The 17,788-nt window shown below is 43.1% G+C and overlaps 1 protein-coding gene across 3 annotated transcripts in view; it reads right to left on the bottom strand.

Moving 5' to 3' along the window:
- The window catches only part of KCNC2 (potassium voltage-gated channel subfamily C member 2), a 103,592-nt gene extending 90,401 nt beyond the window's left edge, over positions 1–13,191 (bottom strand). For 2 of the 3 annotated variants that reach the window (XM_063396446.1, XM_063396445.1), the window contains exons 1-2: positions 9,806–13,189; positions 8,358–9,115 (exon numbers count right to left, since the gene is read on the bottom strand). In XM_063396446.1, coding sequence (XP_063252516.1) covers positions 8,358–8,990 — 633 coding nt within the window. In that variant the 5' untranslated portion in view covers positions 8,991–9,115; positions 9,806–13,189. Of the gene's footprint in view, positions 1–8,357; positions 9,116–9,805 lie in introns of all 3 variants that reach the window. The other variant, XM_063396447.1, reaches the window with a different exon arrangement.
- Positions 13,192–17,788: the final 4,597 nt, after the last annotated feature.

Below are 17,788 nucleotides of genomic sequence, written 5' to 3'. Positions count from 1 at the left end.
ACACTAAGAAAAAATATCAAAGTTATCTCTATCAGCTTTAAACAGTTATCCTGTGAAAACGAAGATACTCCTGAAACCAATTATTAAACATAATTTCCATTCATATTAGTAGGATTACCAACTGCCAATAAAGACTACTGCTCACTTCAAAAGTTCAGAGAATTTTTAAATACCTATGTAAAAATGAGGACTATTGAGGACATCTCCTTTGATATTGTCCAAAAACTAAAGAAAATTTATACTCAGGTATTTTTATATTTTTCTGTAACGATTTTTATGCCTACATTAAAAAAAATTAAAGTTCTTTTATTGCACAGGTTTTATATAAAATATTAATTACTATATATTTGGTTATCCTCAATCTTACAGTACACAGCATATAAAAGCCCAATATATTTTGTGAATGTCCACAATCTGAGAAATTACTCAGGCCAACAGGAATGTGACTAGAAGACATTATTATTCCCCCCACCCCTTCAGAGTGCCCACCAGCAGCAGGGTGCTGTTGGGGGTGGTTAATCTCTCACTCAGTGCTGCAGCAGGCACCAACACAGTCCCCTTGCAAAATCGTTGGGAACTCAGCCTGTGCTCTGCATTATGGCAACAGCATGTACCCAGCACTTCACAGCACTGTTCTGCAGCCCCCTCTTTCAACTCTACCAAATGTCATCTGCTCCAATGCCATTTTCTCTGCCATTAACTGAGTTTCAGCATTTGATTTCTCTTGCTCTAAAATCCCTAAGGTATGTTCAGATCCCTAATATGGGAATGGCCTTGTGCTTTTATCAAAGTAAGCATTCTAGCAGGGTGAAAGTCATTGCCAAAGAAGAATTATTTCTCTTAGGATAAGGATTAAACAGTTAAAAAGAAGTTTACTGCTATGTATCTACTATAACTTTAATACTCTAAAAATTATTCAAGCCAAATTCACATTCTTCAACGCATACTTACCCTTTTCCAATAGGCAAAGTGGAAAAATGTAATTCTCTATGCTGTACACTAATGAAAATGTAAACACTTTAAACTATACTTATTTAAAACTACACTGATTTCAGAAACAAGCTTAAATCATATTGCGTGTCATATTTCATGCATATTAGTGAACTCTACCACACTATTCTGCATTAGGCTAAGAGACTGTTCTCTGTTTACAGTGTTTTGCTGGAATAAATCAAAGACCCAATATCTAAGTTTCACCTAGAAACACTAAGAAACTACAAAAGGCTGGCCGTAACAAGAAAGAACTGAATTATCACACTGCTGTAATAATTAAGCTATGGGTAAAAAGACCTAAACCACAGCAACATCTCAGAATTTTCAACTTAAAAGCAGCAGGGGGAATAACAACACACTGCTATAATACATAATCAGATCATTTGATTTTTAAGCTTCAAGCCACCACTTCAGCCAGGAAATCTGTAAAGCAAATCACAAATCACAAGAAGTTGTATTTCATGTGATTAGATGGTGTTCTATTTTTAACACTTCTGATTAACAGATGGAAGTGAAGCTTTTCCTTCAAAACTGCTTTAGTCATCATATAGTACCAACAAAGATGTTAATTAAACAAATTAGTAGAACAAAACCAAAAAAAAACAAAAACATGTGATTTCTTGTTCATTTTCTACAGCTATTTCTATAGCATCTGACAAAATTACCATTCAGTTATATCAATATATGCACCTGCATAACACTAAAGGGAAAAAAATGTACCAGGTCACCACTACAACTTGAATCCCTTTGATCACTGTTGATAAATATCACCAAGCTAAAAATCCTTGCACATTACCACCGCTGAATATTTTATTCACCAGAATAAATTATTTCTGACATGTGAAATATTCTTATGTTTCAGCCCTTGCATCAGGGAAAAGGCTCTTTGGAAGTAAGAGCACACATAAATAAGACTGGACGTAGTTCCCCTATTTCCTCTGCATATCAAATTATTGAATAGCCTTGCTTAGCATTTCTTTAAAATACAATTTTTATTCCTATGTAATTACTGATTTATACTGGAAAAGTGTGTGCTTGTGAAAGAACTAGAGTGTGTAAAGGAACTTATAACCATAAGAAATACACTAAGTAGGCTGACAGCTGACAGCTTGATCTTTTATTACTACACCCGTATTTTATTTGCTTAACTAATTTACTCACCATAAAAAAAAACTAACAACCAAAACCCTGCAGAAATCCCCACAAGTTTATGTGAACCATGATCACAGAAGCAAGGTCTAAATAAAAGTTTAGTAAAGAGAATTAAAAGGGAACACACTACCCCCCTTGGATGCTAAATATAGAGAGCATAAACCCTCTCTTTCCAGTTATGGCTGAAGGCAACTGTCCTTCCCTAAGATGAGCCACGAATCTGAGTCCCAGGACAAGCAGGAACCATCTCTGGAGAAATGAATAGTGCTGAAACAGCACTTGATAATGAGAAAAACTTGTTTCGTCCATCTTAAAACTACTGGATGTCACTTTTGTAAGAGATTACTAAAATATTAAAAATTTAAAAGGAGCCTTTCCTCATCTCTTATTCTTCTACTCCAGTTGCAAGGCACCTTCATAGGAAGAGAACAATCACGCTCTGCCAATGATCACTGAGGGAGAGAAGGGTAGGCAAATTTTACACAAACTTCTTTAATAGTATATTAAAGTTGCTACAGTGAAGGATATTAATCAAGGATATGGAATTTATCCGAGTTCTGAACTTTTTTGATTATGACTTAACACAAATTCACCAAATCCACCAAAATGCTGATTTCTTCACAGGGTATTGATTGATATATTTACTTTGGACTAAGAACCAAACACCTTAAGAATAAAAGGACCTTGAAGATATCAGTTTTCCTGCATTGCATATTTTGTATTCCGACTGCATCATATGATGTGCATGATAACGTGATTCCTCATCTGACAGTAGCACTGAAACCTATACAATATTCATCCCAAGTTGTGAGCTATTCCTCCCACCACCATCTTAATCAGTCTGAGGATAAATTCTCATCCTCAAAGTAAACCATTAAGAATTTTATCACTGTAAACAAACATGACAAATACTACATTCCATATTAACTACATAAAAAAGAGAACATTGTCTGCCAGATTTCTCACTTAAAAATAGTTCTCACAGTTACTATATTGGGCTGTGTCTAATTAGCTGATTTCCACTTCCAGTTACACCAAAGCAAATTCAACCTAAGTCCATTAACCAAATTATTTCAGAGTCACTGAGAGACAATCTGGCTGTATTGCACATGCACATACCTAATAGCATCTATTTCTGAAATGATAGGACAGATCATCTCTGTGTCATTTATATCAGAGCAAAATCCTTTTCCCAGATGAATAAGTGACAGTGAGAAGGCTGTTTTCAATGGGAAGAGGAAGCGAAGAGCTGGCTTGTTTCCATGGAAACACTAGCAGCATCAGGCAGAACAGCTGTAGAGGAAGAGGCAGAAGTTAGGAAGGCAGAAATCTTGCTGATTTTACCTCACTGATATGTCAGTACCATCAGAGACCATCTACACTTAGGGTAGGTCAAACCAGTGGATTATACAACATGGATTAAGCTAGAATTTCCAGGTGGGACTTTTAAAAGCCAGCATGCCAGAAGTAAATTAATAAAAAATACTTACAATGTGATTTAGTCAGCCCATGCAGACATGAAGCTACAGAGTGTATGAATGTTTGTAACAGTAATTCATTATGACTTTTGTCATTAGGAACACATCTCGATGTATCTTTAAAAGAGATAGCTCCCATAGTATAAATGCTTCAAGCAGAATGACTGTTTTTCACCAAATTAATGTAATTGACTATTTTCCCCCTTGTAAATAAATTCAGTGCTTTGATTACCAAGAAAAGGAATATCCTCTTTGGAGCATCAACCTTAACTATTTTCTTTGTGCCATTTTCAGACAGATGTCTGCCTAACTAATAACTGAATAGTAAAATCTAAAGTATACCTGCTTTCCTCATTGAACAAAAGACAGAGGAAAGATTTCCATTTCTGTATGAAAGGGCTTCCTATCAGTTAAGAAAGGAAACCCTTGCTATTCACTATTAATCTACAAACATATATTCTGAAACTAATGTGCCTTCACCACTCCATTCACAGTATTTCAGACTACTGCAGCAGTGTTGTTTCCACCAAAAATAAAACTTGTCTTGCATCAGAACAGGCAAAGCCCTAAAAATATAACTCACTTCAGTCATTCACCATAGTACATGACAGGCCTCCTAAATCAAGGCTTTCTTGTCAGGTATCAAAACAGGTATTTAGGTACCTGGAGAAAACATATGCGACCACCAAATAAAGACATAAGTTATCTTTGATAAGAATGTTCTCCAACATAATATCTATCTTTAGCCTCTTGAGGGAATTTATAAAATCGTATTTTTCCCCCCCTCCCATCCCACTCATTTCAGCTGATTCTTCACCTCACCGAATGTTCAAAGCTGGTGTAGATGCAACGGGTCACTGAAAGGAATCTCTGATAATTTAACATCATATAAAGCAGTAGAAGGGAACTTTATTTTCCTCCAAAAATACCACCCACTGCTCAAATACAGCTACCCATGTCACTATGAAGCAGCACCAGTATTTTTAAGAACACTTGCAAGATGTATCTTGATGCCTAGACCGCAAGGCTTTTGTGGGTTTATTTGCACTGCAGTGAATATTTACTTTTACAGCAAACTTGACAAACACTTTCTAATTAGGATTTATACTTCCTTGTAAACCAAGCAATTATGATCTTTCCTAGAGGCAGAAACCACAGCAAAGGGGCTGTGTAAGCTGCCTTCAGCTGGTGCAAATGGCAGTGCCAGCTCAGGTGCCGTGGGCCATGCTGACTCCTGCACTGTTTAACTACCCCAAGTGAGAGGTGCTGTCCCCTTACCCATGAATGGATTTACAGTCTTCTCAAAACATTCAGGATTATATAGCTATGGACCTCTTGAATTTCAGGGCCATTTCTGCATTCCTGCACTCAGTACAGGAGTAATCCATAATCCTTAGGAAAAAATCAATGACAAATACTAATTACTTCTTTAAACAGCACCATTTTTCAACTATTATTCAAAAGTAAAAAGGCTTTAGAGGTAATTACTTTGAAATATGATATCTGAGATGAGCACTGGCATTGCAGTTCCTGCTGGACATCTGCAGACACGTTTTGGACTCAGCACTTAATATTGCCTCTTGTGCTTTCTTACAAACTACTTAGATGTATCTTTGCACTTTACTAAAGCAAACAAGCACCTGGCACTTCAGAGCCACTGGAGTGCCAAATCACTTACAGATATTAACCAATTTTAGTTTTAGTCCAGTAAGAATTTGGTGTCTTGTTTCAGAGACATTTAAACCAACGCACAAAGATTCAGTGGCCCAGCACTCCTCCTCCCATGACAGCACCTTATGCCAGTAGATTTCCATCTCCACATCACAGCATTGTGTCAAACAGGCTTTTGTGAATGATCGCTCTATTACGCGTGGAGTGAAAGGAGTACGGCTGCACTCTTTAATTTCATTTCATGGTCCATGAAATCCAAAATGATAATGTGAAGACAGAAATAACATTCAGATCTAACTCCTGAACTTGGGAAACAAAGGAAAGTGTTGCAGGTTTCAAAGCAATCATATATACATGGATTACATTTCATATTTACAAGCCGCACGTTTAGTAGAGGTCACTATCTGACTAGAAAATGGCATGCATTAGAAGTTGAATTTTTTTTAGAATCTAGACTAAAGTAGATTTTCTTGTCAACAAACTAGTTCCACTATTTATATAACATCACTGGATGGTCTTGCTAGAATAATCTTGTGCGTGCACTATCCCCAAAGAGGTTACCATGGCAACTTATATTTGAATTTCTATAAATTTCTATTTTTAGAGATCACAGTTTTGAATAAAGAAAATCACAAATATTAAGTACCATTTCATTAACAGAAAATATCCTATTTTTAACAGCATCATAATTCCCAAAAAAGACACTAGTGAATCTAAATCAGTAATACCAAAAGAAAAAAATTATCACAGTTCATAGGAAAGTTTACCACTAAGGAGCCTCACCATAATCTAAGTGGTGTATGAGTCAGTAACTAACACTGTGAGGCAAAGATTGATGTTCACAGAGTTTTGTCTTGATTTCAGTAAGCCCAGAATTTCACTCAAATGTTTTTAGACTTAGTCATCATCTCAGCTGACATAAAACAAGAGTGTATTTGCCAGAATTCTCAGAAAATAAGGGCTCTTGTTTCAGGTGTGGAAAAACATCGTCTCAGTTCCAAACGAAGGTTACCATCACCTTAAATTATTGTGTTCAAGAGTGCTTACAAAGTGCACACAAGTCCTTAAATACAAATTCACTGTAATGCTTTAAAACTTACAGAAATTCTCGAAATTGTCTTCCTACCTGAAAGTTCAAGTACAGATCTTCAGAAAATGAAAATACAGATTTAGACACTGTTGTTGTGGTTCTGACACTGCCTTTTTCTGGCAGCCTGGGTTTGAAATCAGAATAAAATCTTTAAAACCAGTTAAGTTATAAAAAGGTAAATACTTTATCTTCTAAGAGATCCATATTGCCATGTTGCAATTTCCTACGATAGTGTTAATTACAGTATTCATTTTGCAAACTTGAAATATCTTCACCCAAGCCACTAATGGCTCAGGATGACCATTTTTAGATGGAAAATTTGGAAAGCAAGTACCTACAGGTTCTGTCAAAGACTGGGCTGAAATCCCAACTGCAACTCCAGGGCACAACAGCATGCCTACATTCCTACTTCTCCTGGCATCTTCCATTTAACATTTACTCCATACTTCTCAGTTCTCCAGCAAGGTTGAGCAGGAAGATTCTCTTTCATAAAAGCTGCAGTTTTGACACTCTCAGCAACTTTCCACAAGACAGTAGGTGAAAGAAAACCTGCAATCACCACATACACTAAAGTTTGTCAGGTAACTGACAGAGAAATTTTCCTTAGGATTCAAACAGCTGAGATGAGAGATGTGGGTATGTCACTGATAAGCAAAGAGACACTTCTGGTAGCTTTTCTTCAGAACCCATTCTTTATTAAAAACGCATTTTAAGAATCAACTGGAGCCAGCTGTCGAGGGAAAACACACTGGTGGGCAACCTTCAATAACATAAACACTGGCACTCTGCAAGTGACAGTAATAACTGTGAGGACTTTTGCTTTCTGTTTAACTTACCTCAATAAGCTCATAGGGTGAGCAGGCAGAAACTGCACCATGCCATGGGGTACCATTCCAGAAGTTCACTAAACCACACAGTTACACGCACATCTATGAGACTGCCAGTGGAATAAGTGGAACTGAGGAGATTACACTCACCGTAACTACACTTTCTGCAGAATGAGGTTTAGCTCTGAATACTTTGTGGAAATCCTGATAAATACACTCCAAAATACTTACTGCCATTTTATAATCAAACATTTCCTGTTACAAGTCCTTTGTCTTGTATTGCAGGGATGATTTGCTGAGGGTTGCTTTTCTGGTTAAATTAGAGCATATTTCTCTCAAAGGAATTACAACTATTTGTTTGCTCCAAAGCCCTGAGTTAGAGAGCGAACCTGCATCACCACTGACAACTGCAATGAACAGACAGAACTAAAATCCAAGTCATCAAAGTATAAAGTAGTGAGCATAAAAATCTAAATTCCCTATCTAAGTAAGAGAAAGTCTGTATGATTACTTACTGTCTTGTCCCCAGACCCTCAGTCACTGAGCCAGTCAGGGTCACCCTGAGAAATCGATGGAGGAAGAGCCAGGGTGACCCCCTGTCACATTTACTTTGTTGAGGCAGGATCACCTCCCAGTGCAGAGTAAAGCTCAGAAAAGACTGAGGTCGCTCTCCTGTGCCACTGTCACCACCTGTCCCAAGCCCAAGACCTCAGGCCAGCTGCCCCAGCCCCAAGCGCACCTTCATGCAGGCACTCAGCGAGGATGAGGGTGCCTTGGGGCTGTTCCTGCTCACACCCACACACAAACAGGTCCACCAGTGAGTCACCCCCTCCAGATCCCCCACACAGGCCAGGGGGTGACTGTGGCTCCCTTGCAGGCTTCTCGGGGCAGCTCCCACCTCACCCCGGTACACTCCCATGGGCAGGATGCTGGCACCGCGGGACCCCAGGGCTGCAGATGTGGATGGCACGAGCATCACCGCCCCACACGCACTGATGTCCCCCCCTTGCAGAGGCCCACCAAAGCATCACTTTCTGCACGCACACCCCGAGCGGGGCGAGCTTCCCCGCGATGCCCCAGCTGGGGACCCCAGCAGCCCCTCGGCCTCCCCAGCCCCCGGTGGGAGCGCCGGCCGGCGGCGCTTACCCTGGCGGCGCGGGAGGAGTAAGGGTCCTCGAAGAGCGCCCAGACACGGGGCTGCAGCCGCCGCCAGCGCCCGCCCTTGCCCTCGGAGGCCGCCCCCACGTCCTCGATGCCCAGTCTCTTGGCGGCCAAGTCGTCGTCGTCGCCGTCGGGGGGCGGCTCGCCCGTCAGCAGGTCGGGTGCCTCGAAGATGTCGAGGGCCTCCTCGGCGTCGCGGTGCTGGCGGTAGGTCATCCAGCAGCAGGGCTCCACGTCGGTCTCGTCGATGCCCCAGAAGGCCAGCTCCTCCTCGAAGAGCGGCCCGCACACGTCGGCGGGGCAGTGCAGCTTGCCGGTGCGGTAGTAATTGAGCACATAGGCGAAGACCCCTGGGTGCCGGTCAAAGAAAAACTCGCTGGCGCCGCCGCTGCCCCGGGCGCTGCAGCCGCTGCCGGGCTCCGGGCAGCCGCCCGCCGGAGGCGGTGGCGGGTTGGGGGCCGGAGGCGGCTCCTCGCCGCCCGGGGACTCGCTCTGGGACTCGCAGGCGAGCAGAGCCAGGCGGGTCCCCGGCAGGGTCTTCAGGGTGCTGCGGTAGGTCTCGTGCCGCGTGCCCCCCACGTTGAGGATCACCCTCTCGTTGTCCTCGAGCTTCCCCATCGCTCCGGGTGGGACATGACTGGGGAGAGCGCGGGAGGCGGCGGCGGCGATCGGGAGGGGGGCGCGCCGGTCGCTGGGCGGGAGGCAGCCGGTCGCCGGCAGGTCCGCGGGGGACGAGCTTCTGCCTTAAACGCAAACAGAAGAAATCGAGGAGAAGCCCCACAGGCACCACGGTGGGAGGACCGCTCCCCGCGGTCGCTACCTGTCCCAGACCCCTCCCAAGATCTCCCGCGGACCCGCACTCCGGGGAGAGCCCTACCGGCCCGCCCCGCCACCCACCGCCGGCCAGCTCCGCGCGCTCCTCCGCGGAGCGCTGTGCCGCCTGCCCGCTCCGGGCACAGCTCCGGGCTGCCTCCCGCTTCCCCTGGAAGCAGGCTGCCGAAATGGCACTGCTGCCGCTTCGACCGCCTATGGATCCGCCACCGTCCCCACCCCCTTCTCCCTCGCGGGGCTGTGCGAACCGAGCTGATGGAACAGAAAGTGTACGGTTAATTATTTAATGGGCATCTATCTTTTATTATCCTAACAGCTTAACGAGGGGGAAAAAAGAAGGCTTAGATATTTTTCTCTTCCTCCCCACCCCCACTGTGGGAGGGAGGAAAGGACTGCTTTTTGCGAAGAAATACCGAGCACCCCGTAAGCGCAGGCGGCAGGTATACCCTGGGAAAAGCTGTCTCTGCGGAGCTCGCCTCGCTACTTTCCCAGACAAATCAGGAGGGCGCGCATTTCGGGGAAGGGCAGGTGGGATCAGCGCGGCCGCGGATCCCTCCCGCTCCCCGCCAGCCCCGCGGTCCCTCCCGCCGCCCCGCCGCTACCTGTGCCGGAGGAGTGACAGCGGCTTCTGTTCCCGGGCGGGCTCCGGCCCCAGCCGCCCTCCGTGCCGCCCTGCCACGCGAGACTACTTGTTGTCGTTTCGGGTGTTTCTCCGCGTTCAGGTGGCTGTTTCACCTCCCTCCATGCTCAACTTCGGCAGGCGTAACAGCGGCTCCCGCCGCCCGCGCGGAGATCCCGCTCCCCTCATCTTCTAGGGGCGTGCGGCCAGTCCGCCTCGGGGCTGGGAGCGGGGACCAGCGGCGGAGCGCAGGGCCATCAGCGGGGCCGCGCCGCGCCGGGCACCGGGACCGCCGCGATTCCAGCGGCGCTCCGGGAACACGAACCCAAAGGTGAACCGTACCTCATTTGGGGCCGCAGCTCCGCCCCGGGGCGGAGGCAGGGGCAGCCGAGCCAGCACTACACACCCCTCTGGTCCCGCGCTACCAGCCCGGGGGGCGCAGGCAGGCGACAGCGAAAACAAACAGTGCATCTTTCCGAAAAAGACACCGCCCCGCTCCTGATACGCGGACATTCGGCTCACTTGAGTAAAACACGCGGGAAGGGAGCGGGGCTGAGAATAGCTATTTTTCCGAGAAATGCAGAAAAATCGGCCGTAGCTACAGGTGGCTGAGGAGAGGAGCTGCTGAGGCCCCGGGAGAGGATTGCAGAGCCCCGCGGGCGGGGCAGGCAATGCGCGGGGTACCGGGGCACCGCCGACGGGGAGTGCCCCGACTCGAGGGAGCCCCAGAGCCGCCCTGGGCCGGCCGGCAGCGCGGTTTGGGAACCGGCGTAAGGAGAGGGCATCCTGTTTCTGTGTCGGCTAAGAAAAATGGCAGTGAATGCACTTCAGACTTCGTGCACTGCATAGGTGTGAGGTTGGGTGTGGCAGAGGGGATGGAACTTGAGAGTCCCCCGTAATATACGCGGGGAGCCAATGCCTGTGCACTATAATATATCAGAGAGTCCCATATCTCTGCCTGTTATATCTCTGCCGGAGCCCTCAGCTGAGTTATTTTGTACAGCCTACACTGCTGGCTGGTTTGAGCTGGGTTGGTCAAAGGGAAAGAAGCTTCCAGCCCCAAAGAGAAGATATACAACGTAAGAGGTGATCCCTCTTGCCACTCTCAAAAGAAAAAAAGTCTTCCTCCACGCAAAGGGTATTCCCTGGCCTGAAGGAGGGCAATGAGTGGAATAATGGCATCTGAAACGTCCTCTTTCCGCATCAGAGCCTTCAGCTGGGCACTTGCTGGCGTCTGGAGGGCAAAGCTCTGCTGGAAGCAATGCTCTGAGGACACTCTGCTTAGACCAGATTGCTTTAACCCAGATCTGTCTATATGTGGCATCTATGATGTAAACACAGGCTCCCAAAGCAGCAGCAACTTTAAGAAATGGGTTTTGGAAGCTTTCTCCAGATGTACATTTTGAAGTTCCTAAAAAAAAAAAGCAAAATCTATCCTGCCAAAGCAGATATAATCAGTTAGTGAAAACCCTTGGAACCAAAATTAATATTCAATGACATAGTTGTAAATGCAGTGGAAAAGATTCTACCGTCCTAATGCCACCTATAGCTTCTCATGCCATACCTGATTTTCTTTGCAGATGGGATTTTTCTGAAAAGGGGACATAGAGAAGGAGTGAGTAAGACAGCAGGAATATTCATTGTCTTCCCTCTGACCTACAAGAGGTTTCTGGGGAAATGCAACACATTAAAGCTCTGCAGCATTCATCCATTATGGAAAACCATAGGGTGGCAGTAGCTGCCAAAACACTACACAAACTGTATCATCACAGAGTACCAGGACTTCCTTCTGAACTGTCACCGTCTGCTCAAGTCCCACATCTGTGCCCAAGTTAACAAGCTGACCCCTCCAGAAAAGAAGATCACACAAAACAAAAAAACCAAGCCCTGACAATAACAAAAGCAACAAAAACACACTAAACCCACCCCCACTAACCACCTCCCAAAGAAAAAAAAAAAAACAACCCTCACAACCCACCCAAACTCCTAAGAAACCTGAGACTAACAAGGATGGGATCTCATAAACAAGATCTTTACAGTCATACCTGTAATGCCATTGCCATGAAAAAGGCATGTATTATGAGCAACCAGTTGACACTTCAGACTTGTGAAGCATGCAGGGGGGTTTTATTGCAACAAAAATAAGAAACAGAAAAAAAGAATAAGCAACAGAAAGAATTTTTCTAATTGGTAAGAAGAGGAATGGTCTTTTCCAGAATATAGTAGTCCTTTGGTCATATAAAAATTTTCACATTCTAGAACTTGTCTGTTACTAAATATAATGCTGGTAATTTCTCTGTGTGTCATTCTTCCTTGTAGTTTCATCATGTGGCAGACTTCTCAATGAAGGATGAAATTATGTTAGATGTTGACTTTCCAGAGCTGAAATTTTCTTGAATCACAATATTCTACATAGACATAGTGACATTTATGAATTAATTTCCTCCCTACAAGAGTTTGACCTGAATTTTTGCACTCTTCAGTGCTTCCAGTAAGAGTGAAAGCATGAGACATATGTAAGAGAGAGAATGTGTCTGCTGAGTGAGCCTTACCATGAAATATGTCTGCAAAGGGGAAAAAAACCCCAACAAACCAAAAACTATTTACACACATGCTCAAACATATTCATTTAAAAGATAAGCAGAAACATTTCCGTACCGCAGAATTTAGGGCTTTATTTGAGGAACTGAGTGACACTGAGCAATGCACAACTGATTTTCCCTGCTGGCTAATAATTCCTTTACAAAGGGAAAGATCCTATGTTATGGCTTTAACCAGCAAAGCAATGAAATTAGATATAAGGATCACTACGAGAAACCCAAGGCAACTGAGCATTTTACTGATGAGGAGCAATCATTCTTTGTCCAAGCTTGAGTACTGTAATGCCAAGTCATTGGGTTGCCAGCTGCCTAACAACAAGAGTAAATGGAAGAAGGGATATGCACAAAAAAAAAAAAAAAAAGCAAATTTAAGGATAAATACCTCAGCTAAAGTCATGCTCTGAATCACCTTCTGGTGGAGGTCTGTCCCTGTTAACGAATGGGTCACTGGGAAGTTTAACCTGGCCAGATAACATCTGCCATCCTGAGGAGGACATGAGAGGTTGAAGCCACCAAGTTTTTCTAGTGCAGATCACTATTTCATATTATTTATATGATGTTGTAATTGGGAAATTAAAAATAATCAAGTTTATAATCAAAAATTATAACTGAAGACAGTGCAACAGATAAAATAAGATCTGTTTATATCAATTTAGCTGATTATTAAGTAAATTAATTATTTTAAATATCCACTATCATTAACATTTTATTAAGCTTCTACTTGTTTCTTTCATGTATTTTGCTATTTTCCCTTATTATTTATAATCATCTCCACTATGTACAATTACATGTACTAACTCATCACACATCTTGCAGTACATGGCAGCCTCTTTATAATGAAGTACACTAACAATCAGTCAGAATCTTACTCTGAAACTGCAAAAACCCCTGAATTAATAGATTAAGTAAACATCTCAAATAGAACTGTAAGAAGCCACGGTGGAGTTAAATTGGATGAAGCTCAAAACAAAGCCAGCGGAAAGTTGTTATTATTATTTTTAAATTCCAGTGCAGGATTGCATTTTTAGTTAATGCCACTGAGATACAACCTTGGTTTAATCAATAACACAGCATTATTGAAAAAAATGTCTTATTGTAGAGAAATATAAATAAAAGTAAGATTGGACAAGACAGACATACAAAATGTGAAAGCTATGATGAAGTCAGCCTACTCTTAGTCCCATACAAGCACTCAGGAGTTCTCCGTATGAGAGGCTTTATACAGACAGATGTGCTTCATATGCTTTCCCCCAAATTTCAGCTCCTTAGGAAATTTTGGGGAATGTGGTGTCTCTCATTTAAAAATTAACACCTGGAAAAGGTCTTTGTATATTACATTTATCAAGGAAATTAAAAGTAGATAACACAAGGCTGGGGTCTGCTGAGAAGAGATGATGCAGTAGAAAAAAAAAAACCAGATGAGCATTAGGCAATTGCATTGCCCAATTTGGAATCCCCAGTAAGACCCAGGCTATATAGTTAAATCTTTGCCTTCCCTAGTGGTGGAGATGGAATTCTAAAGTGTGTATACATTAAAACTGGCGTTGGGTTTCTCTCTTCAAAAGAAAGGGAGAAGTTGGTGTGTTCAAGGATGAAAATCCCCCACCGCAGGATTGTTTTGCCTGGGATGCTACAAGAACACACACAGGCAAGTGCAGCCTTTCCAGTAAATCACCTCCTCCAGGCTCATAAATGTTCAGACCCCAAGTACCTGTTTTCACAGGTACCTGTTCTCACCTGCTTCTCCCTTAGAAACTGTCACCGTTCACTTTTGATTCCATTGTTCCTTTAGATCAGGGGTAAATTGCACATGGCCTTTGGCCAAATATCAACCTCACCAGAATCTTCAAGTCACTGCCCTTTTCCTTTGTGACCCTGGCGTGTCCTTTTCCCCCCCCAGTACTAACACCAGAGGTGTTGGCAATGCAAGATGGTGGAAGGCAAGATTAGTCACCTGTTCCTGCTGTGATTCAAGTGTCTTTGTCAGTGCTGATTCACGTTTGTGGGAAGCAGATTTTCTCAAGAGCTTTAGGATAGTACATTCTGCTTATAAAAGGAGGTATTGCCTCAGGCTCTGTCCACACTTACATTTTTTAGTGTCCAATGCTAAAATAATTGAAATGATTTTTGATCTATCCTGAAAATTTCCTTCCATGCCAGTAAAGGTCAGTGAAGTGTGTTTCTCATTTGCAACTAGCCGGCACATGATGCCACTTCTAGAGGCTCTGGCACCTCTCAGCAATGCAGTGTCTTTGTAGAGACTCATTAGGCAGAGAGAACAGTACTGAGCTCCTCAACAGGAATTTACTCCTTAGTTCAAGTGTAAATACATTGGCTGAGCTTCTTCCAGATGCTCTTAGTACTTACAGAGACTGGAAGAAACAGGTTCTTGGAATGTCCTTGTCAAGCATGCAGAGTCCCAAGAGACAGGAAAATGAGTACAGTACCTCCAAACAGCTCTCAGGTACAAGCTTTCCATCTCTATTCAGAAAGTGCAGAGAGATGGAAAATGGGGAAATGCCAAAGTCATGTATCTTGTCTAATAGCATGGCCAGAAGAGCCAAGACAGCCTCCACCAGCTTGGAAGAGTTTCTGTTTCCTGGTAGTCTCATGAAAATTTTGAGAAATTCTACTTCTAAAATTTCTGTGATTTTCTATTTATCCTTCTCATTAATTTTAACTGAAGTTTTTGGACAACACATCAATAATAAAACTTCGTGTCAGCATAAAGAGGCCTCTTGTTGCCAGTCTTAAGCGTTCACATAATATAAATAATAAACAATCACCTAGATTGCAGGACAATTAGGTTTCTTCAGCTACAGAAGAGCGTGCTCTGAAAGAACTAAACTTGTCTAAACAGAAGTGCTTTATTATCTAATTTTAGAAGCCTTGTGAGAACCTAGACCAAAAAAACCCAAACCAACCACAACAACAACCCTAAACAAAACAAAAACATCTGTAACATCTGTCATTTTCATTTCATTGGCAAAGACTGTATTAAGAAACAGACAATTTGTAGGGAACTGTATATGTACCACTGAACAACCTTGCAAAGAAATTTAAAGTGATATTTAGTTTCTAAGCCTTTGCAGTGATCAAACTGACTTGGACATATTTTGACTCATAGGGAAAAAAATGGAAAAGATGCCATTACACTTTATTTTGGTAAATTACATTATCTATCATCCAGCATATACTCTATCTGCTACCTAATGGATATTCAAACTGTTATTTAAAAGCTAGTCTGTGTGTCTTAAAGATTAGGCCCATTCAATAAAATATTCTGGAAGCAGTCTTATGTTTCAGTTAATGCTAGCTTTTACTAATCTTCTAAAATCAGTTCAAATGTGATACATAATTACATATGACAGTGATTTATTTGAGGAAGTCAGCACACCCTCCCTCACATGCTACCAAAAGCAATGGAAACACACTATAAGGACTACAGAGGTTTTCAGGTGGCTGGCATTTTTACACCTAGTTTCTGTGCCTCATTGAAATTCAGCTGGAAATCTCATCTATCATCTCCTTCCCATGACTAGCAATCTCCATTCTTTTCATTAATTTTTAGGAAGAAACCATAATACCCATGCCTCAAGAAGGCAGGGATATGCTTTAATAGATCATCTTCTGAAGATGTTTGCACTGATGATCATTAAGCAGCAGCAATTTAATTGATTATCAGTGTATGAAGGATACTTTGTAATAATAATTTTCTATTATTGGTTCAAAGTTTAATAATTTAGTTTTGTAATGCTTTTGTCTTTCCACTGTGAATAGCTATAGTTTTCCTATTTGAAAGGCAACTCCGAGAGTTCAAGGCACAGAAGTCTCCCACAGAGCATCACGGACTGAGGCAGGCAGATTTGAAATCAGACTCCTGAGCAATGCGGGAAGCAAAGTGGTTTCTTCTTAGTTTCTGCAGTCTCATATGGCAGACCCAATCTCAGTGTATGCAAGCTTGATTAATTTTGACTGCCTCCATTCAGCTGCAGTTAAGTTTTTCCTCTCCTAATTTTTTTCGTGCTACTTTGCAGACAAGATTGCCCAAATCTGGACTGAGCTGTCTACTGCCATGGAAACAGAACAGCATTCTCAAGAGATAAACACTGCATCTCCTCTGCTCGTGCTTTGGTCTTGCTTGCCAAAGTTAGGGTTGCTGCTACAGGTTTCTGCTATGACCCATGAACTGGAATCATTACCCTACCAAACAGGGGAGTGCCATATAGGAATCACCAGATCCACTGCAGGTGGCATCATCAGCATTTCCTCATCAGAGACAAGGTGCCAGTGAGCTTTAAACAGCTGTGCAAGATCATGCTGAGGTGGGAAGTCTTGGCAGAAACAGCCTAACTAACTGTGAGTTAGTAGCCCTTCTTAGTATTAGGAAAATTATACAAGGATGTAAAACTACAGGTTTCTCCCTGTCTTTGAACAAGTTAGATTAAGTACTTAGTCACAGAGTAAAACCACTTTGGTCACATCAACTGTTACACTTAGCTGTCAGAGAACATGCCATATCCATGCTGATCTTGTAAACATTTCAGCAACATTTGATACCCTTGAGATCTTTTCCCAACTTCTTTTGAACTGCAATGCTCTAGAAAAACTATGCCTTTCTTTAAAGAAAAAAAAAAAAAGAAAAGAAAAAAAAAAAAAAAAAAGAGCTGGTTTGGACCAAGGTGGGGTAGGTGCAGGCTCAGGGGCTGCTGTTGCAGCAAATGCTGTTGAGCACACCACCTGGGTCAGGGACAGGAGGTACAACACCAACCTCAGCCACCTCCCTAGCCCTTCACCTGGACTGAAGGACTGGGGCCATCAGGCATCAGCAGTCTTGTCTGAGGCTTTGCCCACCTCCTGCAGTAGGAACCCAGAACAGAGACAGGTGTTAGATCCTAGACTGATCTGATCTGTCCAACTATAGAAACAGGGAAATGGGGATCAGCCTCTACCATCTGTGTCCCACAGGAATAGTGAATACCTGCTTCACTTTTGCTAGTCACTATAGCTATGGTGATTTCCATAAACTTTTACACATTCAGAAAGAGAATGATACGTGCCCTAAAGTTCTGGAAGGCTCTGCTTTTTCTTTGGAATAAGCAGGCAGCCTAAAGAGCATGACAGCACAACAGAGGTACCCTAAAGCAGCTGCCTAAAGCAGCACTCTCCTGCCAGGGACTAACTGAGACTGCCACAACTCTCATGACACCTTTTCTTGCGAATGGGTTGCTGTAACACCTCCATCTCCCTACAGCTTGAGAGCACGCAGGCTAAAATGTCCTGAGAGTTTAATACCCCTTTTTGAGAAGACATTTTCACTTCAAGATCACAGTGCATATGCAGCAGCATGGGTACAAACCTCCTGT

This window comes from Prinia subflava, chromosome 4 (assembly GCF_021018805.1).
Source record: "Prinia subflava isolate CZ2003 ecotype Zambia chromosome 4, Cam_Psub_1.2, whole genome shotgun sequence".
NCBI classification, from domain to species: Eukaryota; Metazoa; Chordata; class Aves; order Passeriformes; family Cisticolidae; genus Prinia; species Prinia subflava.
The sequence above is the reverse complement of the archived record's forward strand: the minus strand, read 5'-3'. Positions and strand labels throughout refer to the sequence as shown.